Genomic DNA, 17,145 nt, shown 5'->3' on the forward strand with positions numbered 1-17,145 from the left:
ATTAACTCTTGGAGAATGTCTGAAAACCCTCCAATCGATCTTATTGACGTTTGTCAATTGTCCTCTCTGGGCATCTCCCCGCAATCCTTCAATTTCATGGCAACAACGCTCCAGTCGGACCACTATGTTTGCTGTAGAGAAACATCGGAAGCGGGCAATTCCGTCGCCATCGTCGACCTGAAAAACAACAACCAAGTCACCAGAAAATCCATGAGTGCCGACTCTGTCATCATGCACCCGTCCCAGAACGTCATTGCGTTGAGGGCAAACGGTACCACGCTCCAGATTTTCAATCTCTCCACCAAACAGAGACTCAAGTCCAACATCATGAGCGAGCCGGTGATATTCTGGAGCTGGCTCGACGACTCCACCATCGGCCTCGTCACCGCGTCATCCATCTACACCTGGGCTGTGTTTGACGGCACAGAAAACGGGCCTGTCCAACTGACCGCTAGACACGTCTCCTTGGCCAACTGCCAGCTGACCAACCTGATCGCCAACTACAACCTCTCGTGGTTTGCGCTTTGCGGTATTGCACAGGAAAACGGAAGAATAGTCGGCCACATCCAGCTCTATTCCAAGGCAAGAAACGTCTCGCAGCCAATTGAGGGCCATGTGTGTGCCTTTGCCAAGTTCAAGCTCCAGAACTCCCCGGTCGATACTCAGCTGTTTGCATGTGCCTCCAGAACCGTCGATGGAGGAAATCTCCATGTTTTGGAAATCGACCACCAGGAAGGTGCCCCAGTGTTCACCAAGAAATCGGCCGATATCTTCTTCCCTGCAGAGATTGCAAATGATTTCCCTGTGGCCATCCATGTGTCCAACAAGTACGGTATTGTTTATGTGTTGACCAAATTCGGTTTCATCCATCTGTACGATCTGGAATCCGGCAAAAAGATCTTCCTGAACAGAATCTCTTCGGACCCTATTTTCACAGCCTCCAAGTTTGATGAAAGCGCCGGAATAATCGCTGTCAATAGAAGCGGTGCCGTTCTTGCTGTGGAAGTGGCCAGCGACAGAATTGTCAACTACATCCTTAAAAACCTGGGCGACGTTGAGCTGGCTTTGAATTTGGCCTCCAGAGCAGGACTTCCCGGAGCAGAGTCTCTTTTCGCGCAACAGTTCAATCAGACGCTTGCCCAAGGTGACTACGCCTCGGCAGTCAAGATTGCAGCGTCCTCTGTGCAATTGAGAACCCCAGACACCATTTCCAGACTGAAGACACTTCCAACGCCTCCAGGCCAACCTGCTCCTATTCTACAATATTTGGTCTATCTCCTGGACAGAGGCTCCCTGAATAAATATGAAACTCTCGAACTGGTGAGACCTCTGCTCCAACAAAATAGAATTGAAACGTTAGAGAAGTACCTGAAGGAAGAAAAACTTGACTACTCAGAAGAGTTGGGTGATCTTATCAAACCATACAACACGACTCTGGCCTTGGCTGTGTATTATAAGGCAGAGGTTCCGGCCAAGGTTGTGACGTGTCTTGGAGAGTTGGGCCAATTCGATAAGATCCTTCCATACTGCGAGAGATCCAATTATCATCCAAACTTTACCGTGCTGATTCAGAACATTTTGAGAGTCAACCCAGATAAGGCAGCTGAGTTTGCAACTCAACTCTACTCTCAACAGCCAGATTTAGATGTCCAGCAAGTTGCGGACATTTTCCTTTCTCAGAACTACATTCAACAAGGAACAGCATTCCTCTTGGACGCTTTGAAAGAGGATAAGCCTTCTGAAGGACATTTGCAAACCAGATTGCTCGAGGTCAACTTGTTACATGCTCCTCAAGTTGCGGACGCAATCCTGGGTAATGCCATGTTTTCTCATTACGATAGACCAACTATCGCCGCTTTGTGTGAGAAGGCTGGTCTTTACCAGAGGGCTCTAGAGCACTACGAGAACATCAAAGACATTAAGAGAGTGATTGTTCACTCCAACGTGTTGCCTGTTGACTGGTTGGTTGCATACTTTGGCAAGCTTAATGTTGAACAATCTGTTGCCTGTTTGAGAGAAATGCTGTCCCAAAACATGGCCCAGAACCTGCAAGTTGTGATCCAGGTCGCAACCAAGTACTCCGAGCTTATTGGTCCATCCACTTTGATCAAGATCTTTGAAGACTTCAAGTGTACTGAGGGTGAGTACTACTACTTGGCCTCGATTGTCAACCTGTCCCAGGACCCTGAAGTTGTTTTAAGATACATCCAGTGTGCTGCCAAACTGGGCCAGGTGAAGGAAATTGAAAGGGTTGTTAGAGAGAATAACGTCTACAACGGAGAAAAAGTCAAGAACTTCCTCAAGGAGGCTAAACTCCAAGACCAACTACCATTGATTGTTGTCTGCGATAGATTCAACTATGTTCACGACCTGATTCTCTATCTTTACAAGAACCATTTCTTCAAATTCATCGAAGTTTATGTTCAACAGGTGAACCCATCCAAGACTGCTCAGGTTGTTGCTGCTCTTTTGGATGTCGACTGTGATGAGAGCGTGATCAAGTCGCTTTTGCAATCAGTTCTTGGCCAAGTTCCAATTGCCGAGCTTTGTGAGGAGGTTGAAAAGAGAAACAGACTCAAGATCCTGCTTCCATTCTTAGAGGCCACTTTGCAGTCCGGTGCCACTGACAAAGCTGTCTACGATACTCTGGCCAAAATTTACATTGACTCTAACAATAACCCAGAGAAATTCTTGGTGGAAAATGACCAGTACGATACTCTGGTTGTTGGTAAGTACTGCGAGAAGAGAGATCCATACCTCGCCTACATTGCGTACGACAAGGGAACGAATGACGACGAGTTGATCAGTATCACCAATGAAAACGCCATGTACAAGTACCAGGCCAGATACTTGCTCAAAAGATCAGACTTGGCTCTGTGGGGCAAAGTTTTGTCCGAGGACAACATTCATCGCAGACAGGTTGTTGACCAGGTTGTGGGAACAGCCGTTCCAGAGCTTGAGGACCCAGAGCCGATCTCAATTGCCGTCAAGGCGTTCATGGAGAACGATCTGCCAGGCGAACTGACGGAGCTTTTGGAGAAGATTATCCTGGAGCCATCTCCATTTAGCGACAACCCATCCCTGCAGGCTCTGTTGATCTTAACTGCCATCAAGGTGGACAAGTCCAAGGTCAGCTCTTATATCGAAAAGCTGGATGCTTATGACCCAGATGAAGTTGCTCCGCTGTGTATCGAGAATGGCTTGCAAGAGGAGGCGTTTGAGATCTACAACAAGTTTGAGAGATACACCGAGGCTATGAAAGTTCTTCTTGAAGACATCATGTCTCTAGACAGAGGTGAGGATTATGCCGAGAAGCTTGAAAAGCCAGAGTTGTGGTCCCAGCTGGGTGCTGCTCAGTTGAATGGCTTGAGAATCCCAGAGGCTATCAACTCGTACTTAAAGGCCAACGATCCATCCAACTTTGAGCAGGTCATTGACATCGCCGAGCATGCAGGTAAAGAGGAGGAGCTTATTCCTTACTTGTTGATGGCTAGACAGACTCTAAGAGAGCCAAAGATTGATGGGGCAATTATTAATGCTTATGCTGCTCTGGACAAGCTGCCTGAAATTGAGAAGTTCCTGCAATTGACCAACGTTGCTGATGTTGAGAGCATCGGAGACAAGTTGTATGCTAACAAGAACTACCAGGCTGCCAAGTTGCTGTATGCTAGTATCTCCAACTACTCGAAGCTGGCATCCACCTTGGTTTACCTCAAGGATTACCAATCTGCTGTTGACTGTGCTAGAAAGGCTTCCAATGTTTCTGTCTGGAAGCAGGTCAACCAGGCCTGTATTGACAACAAGGAGTTCAAGCTTGCGCAAATGTGTGGTTTGAACTTGATTGTCCATGCGGAGGAATTGGACGAGCTGGTGAAGCAATACGAGTACAATGGCTACTTCAAGGAGCTAATCCAACTGTTTGAGAACGGTCTTTCTCTGGAAAGAGCCCATATGGGTATGTTCACCGAACTGGCTATCCTTTACACCAAATATAGACCACAGGACACAATGGAGCATTTGAAGCTGTTCTGGTCTAGGCTGAACATTCCAAAGGTGATTAGAGCGTGCGAGAGCGCACACCTGTGGCCAGAACTGATCTTCCTTTACTGTCACTACGACGAGTGGGATAACGCTGCTCTGGCCATGATGGAGCGTTCCGAGACTGCGTTTGAACACTCATCGTTCAAGGAGATCATTGTCAAAGTTGCCAACCTGGAGATCTACTACAAGGCCATCAATTTCTATCTAAATACACACCCTACCCTTTTGACGGACCTGTTGACTGTTCTGACCCCAAGATTGGACCTCCCAAGAGTGATCAAGATTTTTGTCAAGTCCGACAACCTGCCACTTATCAAGCCATTTTTGATCTCTGTGCTGGACAAGAACAACTCCATGGTGAACCAGGCCTACCACGATCTGCTGATTGAGGAGGAAGACTACAAGTCGTTGAGGTCTGTGATCGACGCTCACGACAAGTTTGACCATCTTGGCCTGGCCGAGAGACTGGAGAAGCACGATCTCATTTTCTTCAGACAAATTGCTGCCATTATCTACAGAAAAAACAAGAAATGGAACAAAGCGATTGGTCTGCTCAAGGCTGACAAGCTGTGGGCCGACGCCATTGAGACTGCCGCAATGTCGAACACTGTCAAGGTGGCCACGGACCTCCTGACGTACTTTGTTGATACGGGAAACAAGGAGTGTTTTGTCGCCACCTTGTACGCGTGCTACCATTTGATTCCACACGATGTCGCGTTGGAACTGGCATGGCTGCACAATCTCGGCGACTACATAAAGCCATACGAAATCTCTGTTGCTAAGGAGAACCAGGATAGGCTGTCTGAACTGTATGCCGACTTGAAGGAGAGACAAGCTAAGGAAACCAAAACTGAGGAGGAACAGCCTGCTCTTGGCCAGAGGCTGCTTCTGACGAACGGAACCGGTATCCAGGCTCCACCCCCAATCGGATTCCAACCTACTGGAGCAGGATTTGGAAACGGATTTTGAATTTGTAAAGTATACAAAATAAGAATAGAATACCAATTATTCGTGTTGAATTTCTAAATTTAATTGATTATTCGAGATTGAACACCCCGTCTTTTTTCAAGAAATATTTTTTCTCCGTCACGATACAGTCGATGTTTTCGTGCGGCGTCACGTCAAAAGATGGGTTCCACACGTCTATGCCGGCCGGCGCCATTCTGACTTTCTGTAGCTGAACACCGTTTTCTCCCTGGACAAAAGAGCCGTCCTTGTCGACTGCTGCTCCCATAATTTCCGTGAGCTCTCTCTTCGGCCGTTGCTCAATAACGATCTCGTCTCCAGTGTTTCTGGTGAAGTCGATCGTCGTTGTAGGCGCCGCCCCGACGAACTTGATCGATGGGTACAGCGACGCGATCAGCGAGAGCTGGAAAGTGCCAATTTTATTGGCAAGGTCGCCATTCTTCACTATTCTGTCTGCTCCCACGATAATAAATTTTATTGGAGCCGTGCTTGGCAGCGATCTGTTGGTTTTCTGGCGTGCCAGCGAGTCCACCAAAAACGACACCATATTGTCTGTGATGAGCGTGAAGGGGATCTTTTCGTATTGCAGCTCGTACGCGGTCAATCTTGAGCCCTGGTTATACGGTCTAGTTTCGCATGCGTACACATGGCTCATTCTGGTCGAGTTGGACCTGGCCTCTTGGTGCAATGCCCGGATAATTCCCAGAGCAGTTCCGTAGCCAGAGGTTGCCAGCGAGCCCGTGTTGCAGATGGTCATGACGGAAAACTCGCCCGTAAATCCTTCTTTCTCCAGCTCCTGGTAGATGTATTTCACCCCGTTCGCTCCTATGGAATAGTTCGACTCCAAATCGTCTTTGTACAGCTTGACGGTGAAGTCAAACAGGCCCGAGTACAACTCTTTCAAACTCTGTTTGTCCTGGATGATTTTTTTCATCTCGTTGCAGCCATTGAGCAGGTTGACGGCCGTTGGTCTGGATTCAACAAGAAGGTCAATTCTCTTCTCCAATTGGGCCTTAAACTCTGCCAAATCGTCCTTATTGTATCCAAATGGATTGTCGTTCTTGTTGATCACCCTGTCCAGCTCCACAACCACAGAAAAACACCCCACAAGCATGATGGCCGGCGCTCCTCTGGTGTACATGCCTTTGATGGCCTCGTACCCAGAAAACGACGTGTCCGCGTCACATGGCGCCATGCTGCCGACCGACAGATACTGTGTATCGTACGGGACCAACAGCTGGTTCAAAATCTCCAACGTCACCCTCTGCGAATCGAACTTGATGGCCTCCAAAGACATATTAATAAGGTACAGGTGAAAATAATTTCGAGGTCGTGCAACCAGCCCAATGAATCAAATATTTTAGTTCCAACTTTATTTCGCATCTTTGATGTACTGAGACCTTGCGTGCATTGGCAATTGTAACGGTTGCGTTCATCCCTTGCCATCGTCATATTTTTGCCGCATTAATAGACCCCCGAAATCTGCATTTTTTTCACACATGGAGCCCAAGTCTCTCATTCCCTTGCACCCCTTGACAGATACAGTGGCCATCCTGGCCATCCTCATGGTACTTCCGAGCTGGATCAGTGTCGCTGTGCTGACGTTGTATGCGACGCTGAACTCGTCGCGATTTGTCAGGTCGACGCTATCGCTCGTGTACCGCCACAAGCTCAGCGGCCTCGACCACAACGCAGAGTATTCGGCATCGTCGAGTCTCGGGCGAGGGTCGTATCTGCTGGGGTTTTTGAGCATCGATGTGGCCCTCACGCTTGCGCTGCTATTTATTGCGCCAGGACTGCTTGACTACATGCATCTGCTGGCCAAAGCGTTTGTGGCCTCGAATCTGGCATCTACAAAGCAAAAATACATCTTTAACGCATTTCTCTCGATGCTGGTCGTCCTGCTGATCGAGAACCTCGCCACGTTTCTGGTGAAAAACGTGTATCTCGTCTATCTCGACGGCTCCGCGGTCACAGACGCGTTTCTCTACTCGGCCTACGCTCGATATCCCAAGACCCCCCTCAAACACCTGCTTTACACCTGGTCGCCTCTCAAGAGTCGCGTGCGCCAGATGCTGATTTTCCGCGTCGACCATCTCGTCGACTTCGTCTACGCGACGCTCTCCATCTATACCATCATGTGCAACATCAACCCGTGGCTTCGGAAATTGGCGGCCAGGCCCCAGGACTCGTCGGCGGGTGGCAAGCTGTCCAGCAAGCCCGTAGCAAAGCCGTACGCCGGCGAGCTCGCCGCAGAAACAAAAACCATCACCGTCTCGCCACACATCGCAGACAGCACGATTCCCGGGCTCGTCCGCCCGTCCTCGTCGTCGTCCGAGGAGACTGCCGACTCACACCAGTCTGCCGACTCAGCGCCTGCCTCGTTCCCGCCTGACCACCAGATCCTCAACATGAACGACGTTTCGTCGGCCAGTCTGGTAGTTGCGCAGAATTTTGAGAACTACTGCCGGCTATTTCTGTTCCCGTCTTTGAATTATTCTAATTCAGCTACGCAGTCTCCCCAGACGGCTACTCTTGCCGCCAACAGCTCCAAAGCCAAGCTGACGCCATACGTAGAGAAGCGCATCAAGAGCATGACCGGCCGCGTGCAGCAGCCGATCTGGGCGTTCGTTTCGGCGGCGAAAACCATGTTTGGCAGACCAGACCTTTACTCGGGCGAATACTACCAGCAGAACGCGCTGGTCACCACCAACAGGGACCCAGACGGCTGGACGCGGTCGCTGGCCGACTCGGCTCAGTGTTTCATCTGGTATACCGGCGAGACAGCCGTGGCGTTCGAGCTGCGCAACGTGTACATAGACCAGCTGCTGGTGATGGTGAATGGCATTATCTGGGAGCAGACGGCGCTGATCGGGCTGGAGGAGCGCGAGCTCGTGATTGTGAGCGGCCTGAGCCCGCTGTCGCAGTACGACGTGGAGTTTGTGAACGTGAACGGCAAGGACGAGCGCGAGCTTCTGGCCGGTGCCACAGTCAGCACTATTCACAAGCACCGCATTCTGACCGAGTCTAAGCACTCGTCGCCGCTTGCCACGCTGCAAGAGTCTGTGGTGACGACGCAGGCGGCGATCGAGCGCGAGAAAATGAAGCTCAAGAAGCTCAAGACCGACTGGCGCAAACGGTCGGCGGCGCTCAAAGCCGAGATCGAGTCGCTCAACAGCCGGTCAACTTTCACGGACGAGACGCGGAACTACAAGAAGGTCGAGTCGTTGCGTCAGGCTGTGGCCAAGAGCGAGTGCGAAATCAGCAAGCTGTCCAAGGAGGCCGAGTATTTGTACACGCAGCAGTCGGAGGTTGACGAGCGGTATCTGGACACGAAACGGGCGTATGACTCGGAGATGCGGCTGTTGCAGGCGTTCGAGAGCGCTCATTTCGAGAAGCTCGAGACGGAAAAGGCGCGGATCGCTGCTCTCGAGGCAGAACGGGCCCCGCTGGTGCAGAAAAAGGAGAAACTGATCCAGAAAAAAGAACGCATTGCCAACGACGTCAAACGACTCGAGCTCGAGATCGAGCAGCTCAAAACAGCAGAGGTGCGGCTGCGCCAGGAACACAGAAGCATCCGCGCCGGCCAGCGGGCAGAAAAGCACCGTGTGATCATGAACGAAATCAGTAGATTCGAAAAACAGCTCCAGCATTAGCAGCTACGACTAGTCTGTAGACGAATGAATTTATTAATGCTCCAATTTCCCTCCCACCGCATGGAACCGTCGGTTGAAGTAGAGTAGCCCGCCCGTGACGTCGGCGTCGACGGCCCGTTGGACAATCTCCCGCACTCGACACGTCCATAGCTCATGATTATATACACGAAACACCTGGTGCTTTTCACAGATCAAAATCCGCTCGGCGAGCGAAAGAACAGGTATTTTCAGGGTTTCTGTCGTGAAGTACGACCACTCGTCCTTTCTGAGCTCCTCAAACGGCTTCGTCATACAGTTCCCCTGCGTTCCTCTCGAAAACGCCCTGGCCAGCCGCACAGACTCCTTGACTGGAGGAAGGATGTGCAGCGCCAGGAACCCGGACTCGTGCAGCGTTTGCGACGTTCTGGACGGCACCTGCAAATTGAACTGGACCATGGGTTCAGGACTGACGGTGAGCGAGCTCACCGAGGAAAGTGTCATTCCGTGCAAATCGGACACAGACGACGATAAAGCTGGCGCTGTCAGGATCATGGCTGGCGTTAGGCTGCTGGTCTCGAAGTGTACGTACCTTGCGACCCGAATGAAGACATTGCTTGCTTGTACGCCTCCACCGGCGGCGTCTTCGACGAGAAATATCGAAGACGGTTCATTTTGAGACGATTAAAAAATATGAAAAATTAAATGCACCACTTTTACATTCGCAAAAAATATTTATGAGATTTAAAGCGTCTTTGATTCATAGACTTAAAAGACACAAACCGCTAGATAAAGTTCCTGAATCGGTGCTGTGCTCGCCCGCATTTGAACGACCAGCAAAATGGTCCGGCAGACGGCGCGCGTTTGCCAAAAGAATCCAGTCGTACGACGACCTCTCCTCGAACGTGTTTGCGCAGATCGCCAGCTCTCCCAGCAGAGCTATCCTCCCATCTCGTGTGGTCGTCCCCAGAGACCTATTTGTGAGATTCGTTTGCGTGGAAAACGAGCTCACCGACTCGCAGCTTGACACAGTGATGGTTCCTGATATCAGACCGGCAGCCAAAAAAAACGAGCTCGTAATGTACCTGCCCAACGACAAAACCTTTCTTGAGGGCTTTCAAAAAATCGGCAAAAATCCAGACTTCGCCCTTACGCCGCCATTCATCACCTTCAAGGAGAAGGGATATCCAAATGTCGGCTATTTGGCTAAAAATGCACAGGTTATAGAACAAATAACTCTGGATACACTGAAAAAAGAGATAGAACACATCCGCACGAAGAGCCACATTGCTGACGACAACGGGATCCACCTGTCGTTTGCCCCATCAAGGAACATTGTCACATTCCACCCGCTCACGTTTCACGTCAATATCCCCGATCAGTCCATATTAGAAAGCCTTGCCACGCTCCCTAGTCCGCTCCCGGCCAACCCCGACACAGCCAAGTTCCTCGCCAGTCTCTACAAAACGTTACTGTATTTCGAAAGAAATAACTATGCATCATAACTCATTACGTATTTTGAACGGAAGCCCATATAGCACAGGAGCAGCGCCGTTCAAATACGGAAGAACACATACGTCCCGGCTCTGCGCAATGCTATGACCAATATCACAGCCCGACGGACCTGAAAATCCCCATTTCTCAAACATATGGAGAGTAAACTTGTCAATATCCTTGTCGGTTACATCCCAGAGGTTTGCGACCACCATTGGACTTCCACCCATCAGGTAGTTGTAGACAGTCCCGTGCGGCTTGAAAACACCTTGGGTCTTTAGTTTCCCCGAGGAACACCCTAAAAGCAGCACTGGAGGCAACTTTTCCATGCTCTTGACGGTTTTCGAGCGAATATACTGTTCTCCGCCGCCGTGGCCCACATAAACATATAAATCTTTCTGAAGACCCTGGGAAATCTGCTCCTCGCTGGGGCGGCTTCCAATAATCCCTTCCCAGCCGCAACGGCCAGCAAACATCTCCGTAAAATTGGTTTCTGTTCTTTTGAGGTCTCCACCGGGATTGATCACGTAGTAGCCCGTTGCAGCAGAGATGCCAAGATTGAGATGCTTCTCTTGCTCAATCAGAACATCCACAAGCATCTTTATAGATGGCATTCGCGACACAGATCTGTTTCGAAGGAACGGCACAGATTCCCACGGTAACTTCACACATTCAGGAGAAACAACGAGCACGGTATGATCCACCGTAGATACAGGACGTATCCGACGGAGCTCTGGCTCGATAGCCAAAAAAAGTCGACCGTAATCTGCCTCGTCGGAGATCTGGATATGCTGGAACCAGTCTTCCACGTCCGATGTAGCTGTTTCCAAGTCCAGATCGAGCTGGAGGATCAGTTCTGTCTCAAACGTTCCAAGTTCAATAGAATGACCAACTTGTTTGCTCAGTATACGTTTAAGAGAGACACGAGTCTCTTCCACCACAGCGTTCTCAAAAACTAAACGGCCAAAAACTCCTTTGAAACAGCCAAACCAGTGACTGTCTATCTCCCATAAGAGCTGTTTCAATCTTCTGTCAAGCGATTTGCGCTGGGCCCACCAATTAGCACGGTCAGCTCTGGTTTTTACCAGCGAGGTGACCTCGATTCTGGTGGTGCGGTCACTTTCTTGGATTATAGCCTCTAGCTCCTGGACTGCGGATCCAAAGGACGCGTGCCGGCCAATGAGATGTCTTTCCAGAGGAAGCTTGATAAATACCGGATCTTGCTTCGGGCCATACCGAGTAAGAAGCAGACACCCGCTGTTCATATCAAGATCCAAGCACACGGTGACCCAGTTTGATGGAAGAACAGAGGGAAGATTGTGCGTTTGCGTAGCAGAGACTTGGTAGTCGGGCTGGCATACGAGCGGCACGAGTTGTCGCGTGCTTTCGACAGCCAGGTTCAATTCTCGGTCATACTCAATGGACTCGTAGCGCATCAACTCGTTCCGCAACAACAGTGAATCCAAATCAGTGCGCGAACTGGTTCCACTAGCAAGAAGCACAGAAATAGCTCCTTTGGATACATCCTCGCTAACCAATCTAGGCTCGTTCACAAACTTTGCGCATTCCCGGAGACAGGCAGCGTATAAGTTGTCCATCACGCCTTCTTTCATGACAACCACGGAGTCGCCTGCGAAAATATTTTCGAGGTCCTGGTTGACCGTCTGAAATATCATTTCCTTAATTTTGGTGACCGCAGTTTCCACCATGCTGGTCTTCTCCTTGCCGTTCAAAGGCAGAAACATGCGCAGAAATGCAATAAACTCTTTTTCGTTGACCAATGAGCGGCCAACTTTGAGCTCGTACACCACCTGTTGGTAAAACTTGCCACCGTCGACTTCGTGCTCTGCAAGAAGACGGAAAAAAAGATCCACTTTGTCGCGGATCGCGTGGACGTCGTTGCAATCGGCCGTTTGATAAAACAGCTCATATGCGGTTAGCTTCTCAAACTCGACCTGGAACGACTCGAATTGCATTTGTTGCGCACATCGAGTGCCTTTTTCTAGTAATTCTTTTGCTCCTGAGAGATCGTTCTTGTAAACATGGTATTTGGCCAGCTTGAAGAAATACTTGGACTTGAGTACCACGCACGACTGGTGCGTAAGAACCTTCTCAAGCTCGGCCTCGTAGTACTCGAAGTCTTTGGCTAGCCCCAATTCCAGCATCATGGCTGCCAGGGAGCTATAAGCCTGCAGCATTGACGATACAAACTGCATTTTGAGCGTATTCTTGTGACAAAGGTCGATTTCTATCGAGCTCCCATCGGTAACCAGAAAGTTCTTCATCACAGACTGAAGCACCCTGATGCTCTGCTTAAGATTCAGCACACTCTCAATTTTATTTTTCTCGCGATGGAAAAGAGACATCAGCATCGACACGCGCGCAGCCAACATTAGAAGGCTGCTGACGTTGAGCTTGCTAGACTGCTTGGACAGCTGGAGCTGCTCATTTTTGAAGAGTGAGAGCAATTCAGTACATTCCTCCCGGGCCGTATCGTATTTCAATAATAGATGACATTCAGTCTTCAACATTTTGTACCTCACGGCTTCCAGGGCATTGGTGGGCGTTTTTTCGCCTAGAAGTTTTAGAGCTTCGTCTGGAAGATTTAGCTGCAATTTCAAAGATGCAGCCTCTATTTTTAATCTCAGGTCCGAGTCACCGAAATCAGCATTTTGTCTTGCAACCTCCAACAAATAGCTAGCGTAATCTGTAAGATCGGAATAATTGAGAACACGGACCACCATTGTAAGCACTTCCATCTCATAGACCGAGACTTTTGCACGCTTGGTCTTGGCCCACGACAAAGCGGCCGCGAGTGATTTCATGAGCAACGCTTCGTCCATCTGGGCGCAACATTGCAATAAATATATGTGACATACAATTATGTCACGGTATCCGCTCATAACCGAGTTTGTTTCAAAGTTCAAAGCCTCAATGGACTTAAGGGCCAGCCCAAACTCAATAATCATCGAAATGGATGAGAGAAAATACAGAAAGAGTCCGTTGTCCTGCAACTCATTTTTCACCTGGACTATCAGGGCTGAAATCTGGTCTCGTCTCGAAGGTTTCATGGCAGTAAGAATCTTGATCAGCTCGATTGTGACAAATGCTCGCGTTTTATCACACATACCAAGAATTTTAACCGGCAGCTTGGAGTCCATACGAACGATCATCCTGGCGACCAGCTTAAATAAAACGCCAAACGTATTTGTCAGCTCATCCTGATACTTTTCGACCTGCCAGCCCAGGTGGAGCTGTTCAAACGACTGAAGCACGTGCATGATTATGTCGTATGATTGAGTGTATTTTTTGGTCTCGATCAGCATGTTTAGCATACGTTCTACTTTATTTTTCAGCTGTCCAAACTCGTCAGTGTTCTGCTCAACAAGAATATCTTCGACATCCAGACACTTGTGCCAACATCTAAGAGCTTCAGTCTCGTGTTTAGTCAAGAGCTTGCCGCCAAAGTGGAAAAGCAAGTTTGAGAAGTTGCGTAGTCTCTTTGGCTGATTTTGGTGCTTTAGCACCTCCGTCATCAAGGTAAGCACCTTGATCTCAAATCCAGAGTGCACCAGTGGGTCCAGGTCTTTAAGCATGATAGTCGTCATATCGTACACGTTTAAAGACGGAGCCAGGTTTTTAGAAAACTCCAATAGTGCAAGAACAAGCTGCTGGTCTGGTTTCAAATTGAAGTCAAGTCCTTTAATTACTCGACAAACATTGGCGGCAAAGAACGATTCGTTAGCTATCGGTCTTTCCAATTCCAGTGCTTTGTGTAGAATTCGGCGGTCGTTGGTGTCGGAAATGTCAAGCGTGGTCAATAAATACGAGATATGGTCGTCAAGAGCGGTCGGCACAACTTGCTGACATATCATTGCTTCCCATCGCAACGTACAAGACGCAGGTTTCAGTTGACGGTATTTGTGGATGAGAAATTCCAACAGACGAAAGGATTGCTGGCTTTGAGCCCACGAGGAGCACAAATTGTAAAACATGTCGGCCGTGCTGGAATAAACTGATGCATCACAAACTCTTTCAAAATGCAAGATTGTGGCCAGTATAAACTCTGTGTCGACATCTTCTATGTGCATGAGAGCGTAGTAGCGCAACTTTAGGGACTCTGCGGTCTGTTCGACGGTGCAAAACTGGGAAAGAAGAGTAAAGAATTTGAGACGTTGTTGTCTGTCAAGTGATGGTATCAATGGCGATGTTTTCTCAATGATCGTATCCGGAAAACGCGTTGAAATATTATGCACTCTCAAGGCTAATATCAGCTCCAGAACCACCATAATGTATTCAGCGTCCAACCTTGGGCCAAAATCTGCAAACTCATAGCCTCCTATCAGATCTTCCAAAGACGGATTCTGCTTATGTGTTTTCAGACAGAACAGATGCTCTAGCAGAAAGCGTGACTCGGCAAGCATTCCCGACGAAATAAACACCTTGCAGGCCTCCAGGGTCTTGCTAATATGTAAAATAGGATCGGTTTTTTCTACTGCCTCCAGACAAAGCACTATGGTTCGCAAAATAGAGCTGTCGAGCCTCTGTGCGCCAAAGGAGCGCGTCTCGCCGACTATTTCGTTGATGAACCCAACAGCAAGGTCCACGGGGTCCTGCACGATGGGCTGGACGTTTGGTTCGCGGGCTTTCAGGGCGGCCCGTGGAGCCAGGGCCTGCCGCTGCGGTTCTCGGACCTCTGGCGACTTAAGATGGCTTAAAAGAACTTGCTCAAGCTCTTCCAAGTTTAACGACATGAAGTAGCCAGCAAGTGGTCAGCAATGGACAAAGAGCGGATAATGTTTATGATTTGGTAAAATTTAGACTTATGTAAATAAAGCACAGCCATCGGAGAAAAATATTATGTGGCGGTGCACTACTGTTCGCCTGGAACTGGATACTGGGACACAAACTCCTGGACCTTGGCGCCGAGCTGCTTGACGGCATCACTCTCGCTGGCCAGACGCTTGAAGTCTGCAAGTTTCTCCTTAGGAGAGGCTCCGGTCTCCTTAGCCTTAAGATCAATAGCGATCTTGATGGCTTCCTCAATAAAGTCTGCCACCTTGGCAAACTCCGGCTTCAGGAAGCCTCTGGTGGTCATGGCTGGGGTGCCGACTCTCAGTCCGGATGGGAATAAAGCCGAGATGTCGCCTGGCACGGTATTTTTGTTGGCAGCAATGTTGGCTCTCTCGAGAACAGCCTCGACTCTGGCTCCGTCGATGCCCTTGGAGCGCAGGTCGATCAAAATCAGATGGGTGTCGGTTCCGCCAGAAACCAGGTCCAGGCCCTTTTCTTGCAGCGCCTGGGCAAAGTAGGCGGCGTTAGAGACGACATCGGCCTGGTATTGCTTGTACTCTGGCGTCATGGCCTGTTTCAGAGCCACAGACAGAGCAGAGATGGTGTGGTTGTGAGGACCTCCCTGATGGGCAGGGAACACCGAAAAGTTGATCTTCTTTTCGAGCTCGTACGGGATCTCCTTGCCCTTCTTAGTGACCTTTCTGATGCCCTTTCTGAAGAAAATCATGGCACCTCTTGGTCCTCTGAGAGACTTGTGGGTGGTGGTGGTGACAATGTCGGAGTATGGGAATGGCGAATCGGTGACGCCGGCGGCCACAAGACCCGAGATGTGTGCCATGTCGGACATCAGGTATGCGCCAACCTTGTCGGCAATCTGCTTCATTCTGGCGTAGTCGACGACTCTGGCGTATGCAGATGCACCAGCCACAATCACCTTGGGTCTGAACAGCACGGCCGTCTTCTCGAGGGTGTCGTAGTCAATCAGACCGGTCTTCTCGTCCAATCTGTATGGCATCGTCTGGAAGTATTTGGAGATGTACGAAATCTTAGTCGAAGCCGTCTGGTAGCCGTGAGACAAGTGGCCTCCATGAGGCAGGTCCAGTCCCATCAGTCTGTCGCCGACCTCGAGCACCGCCGAGTAGGCGTACAGATTGGCTGGGGCTCCAGACAGAGGCTGGACGTTGACACCCCATTGAGCAGGGTCGAGACCAAACGCCTTCAAGGCTCTTTGTTGGCACAGACTCTCGGCCATGTCGATAAATTCGTTACCTCCGTAGTATCTCTCGCCAGGGTATCCTTCGGAATACTTGTTCTGCATTTCCGAGCCCAGAATGTCCATCACGGCCCGCGAAGTGAAGTTCTCGGACGGGATCAGCGTGATGGAGTTCTTCTGTCTGGCCTTTTCCTTCTGCAGAATGTCGTACATTTCAGCGTCGACCTCCTCGAGGTTTTTCGAGATGAGGTTCTTGGCCTCGGGAGAAAGGGCGTAATGCTGACCGGTTAGTGGCTGGTGTACTGGGATATACCTACCCGAACCTGCGTGCACAGTCTTGGGAATTGTCTGAATTGTCTGAGCATGGAAAATAAATTAGAATCAATATTAGTCAAGTCAATTTTTTTTCGTCATGGTCAGGCTGTGCTAAATAAAATAAATCTGGAGAAATTAACAACCATGGCAGAACGCGACAACGTGCCGTCCCGAGCGGGAAACGACGGGCCCAGGAGCATAAGCATGTTGGTGCAGCGTCAGAACGACAGAATTACCAGGCTGTTTCGCCCGATGAAGGCGCACGACCAGTCCCGAGCGCAACTTCTAGCACAGCTGCGCACGCAGCGACGCGAGCGATGTGCCGAGCTACGACGAGGCCCCATGGCAGAGTTTGTGCTGCGCCAGGAAGAGCGCCGCGACACGCAGCAGACGGAGCAGCAGGCGCGGGACGCTCATCCGCAGCAGCAAATCGACCTGGACAGATTGCTGGAGCAGTACGATACAGAGCGAGAATACGACGCAGACTCGGAGGAGGAAGCGGACGAGCAGCCGCGGGGGCGAAATATTGCACTCGAGCGCGAATTGGAGCTCATGCTGGCTCTGGAGCAGCAGGAGCTTGAAGAGCTCACCAGGAACATGAACTTAGACGACGAACGAAAAAACTGACAGTTCCAGCCAACTCACATTCAGCCTTGTATTCCAGCCCTCTTTCGCTCTGTTCGCGCTTGA

The 17,145-nt window shown here is 49.9% G+C and overlaps 7 protein-coding genes across 7 annotated transcripts; 3 read left to right on the top strand and 4 right to left on the bottom strand.

The window, feature by feature from the left end:
- Positions 1 to 15: 15 nt before the first annotated feature.
- HPODL_00829 (Clathrin heavy chain) lies at positions 16 to 5,010 on the top strand (the record flags this gene model as incomplete). The annotated part of the gene is made up of 1 exon (XM_014080795.1): positions 16 to 5,010. One exon carries the CDS (start codon positions 16 to 18, stop codon positions 5,008 to 5,010), a length of 4,995 nt encoding a protein of 1,664 aa, XP_013936270.1.
- Positions 5,011 to 5,077: 67 nt separating this feature from the next.
- Positions 5,078 to 6,304, bottom strand: HPODL_00830 (Methylthioribose-1-phosphate isomerase; the record flags this gene model as incomplete). Its single annotated transcript, XM_014080796.1, has 1 exon — positions 5,078 to 6,304. One exon carries the CDS (start codon positions 6,302 to 6,304, stop codon positions 5,078 to 5,080), a length of 1,227 nt encoding a protein of 408 aa, XP_013936271.1.
- A 202-nt stretch (positions 6,305 to 6,506) lies between these two features.
- On the top strand, positions 6,507 to 8,663 carry HPODL_00831 (uncharacterized protein; the record flags this gene model as incomplete). The annotated part of the gene is made up of 1 exon (XM_014080797.1): positions 6,507 to 8,663. One exon carries the CDS (start codon positions 6,507 to 6,509, stop codon positions 8,661 to 8,663), a length of 2,157 nt encoding a protein of 718 aa, XP_013936272.1.
- Positions 8,664 to 8,696: 33 nt separating this feature from the next.
- Positions 8,697 to 9,313, bottom strand: HPODL_05171 (uncharacterized protein; the record flags this gene model as incomplete). Its single annotated transcript, XM_014080798.1, has 2 exons — positions 8,697 to 9,196; positions 9,232 to 9,313. The coding sequence occupies 2 exons, from the start codon at positions 9,311 to 9,313 to the stop codon at positions 8,697 to 8,699; spliced, it is 582 nt and encodes a 193-aa protein (XP_013936273.1).
- Positions 9,314 to 10,138: 825 nt separating this feature from the next.
- Positions 10,139 to 14,887, bottom strand: HPODL_00833 (separase; the record flags this gene model as incomplete). Its single annotated transcript, XM_014080799.1, has 1 exon — positions 10,139 to 14,887. The coding sequence occupies one exon, from the start codon at positions 14,885 to 14,887 to the stop codon at positions 10,139 to 10,141; it is 4,749 nt and encodes a 1,582-aa protein (XP_013936274.1).
- Positions 14,888 to 15,006: 119 nt separating this feature from the next.
- On the bottom strand, positions 15,007 to 16,505 carry HPODL_00834 (Serine hydroxymethyltransferase, mitochondrial; the record flags this gene model as incomplete). Its single annotated transcript, XM_014080800.1, has 2 exons — positions 15,007 to 16,419; positions 16,458 to 16,505. 2 exons carry the CDS (start codon positions 16,503 to 16,505, stop codon positions 15,007 to 15,009), a joined length of 1,461 nt encoding a protein of 486 aa, XP_013936275.1.
- A 154-nt stretch (positions 16,506 to 16,659) lies between these two features.
- HPODL_00835 (uncharacterized protein) lies at positions 16,660 to 17,082 on the top strand (the record flags this gene model as incomplete). The annotated part of the gene is made up of 1 exon (XM_014080801.1): positions 16,660 to 17,082. One exon carries the CDS (start codon positions 16,660 to 16,662, stop codon positions 17,080 to 17,082), a length of 423 nt encoding a protein of 140 aa, XP_013936276.1.
- Positions 17,083 to 17,145: the final 63 nt, after the last annotated feature.

The sequence above is a fragment of the Ogataea parapolymorpha genome, chromosome III (genome assembly GCF_000187245.1).
Source record: "Ogataea parapolymorpha DL-1 chromosome III, whole genome shotgun sequence".
Classification (NCBI taxonomy): domain Eukaryota; kingdom Fungi; phylum Ascomycota; class Pichiomycetes; order Pichiales; family Pichiaceae; genus Ogataea; species Ogataea parapolymorpha.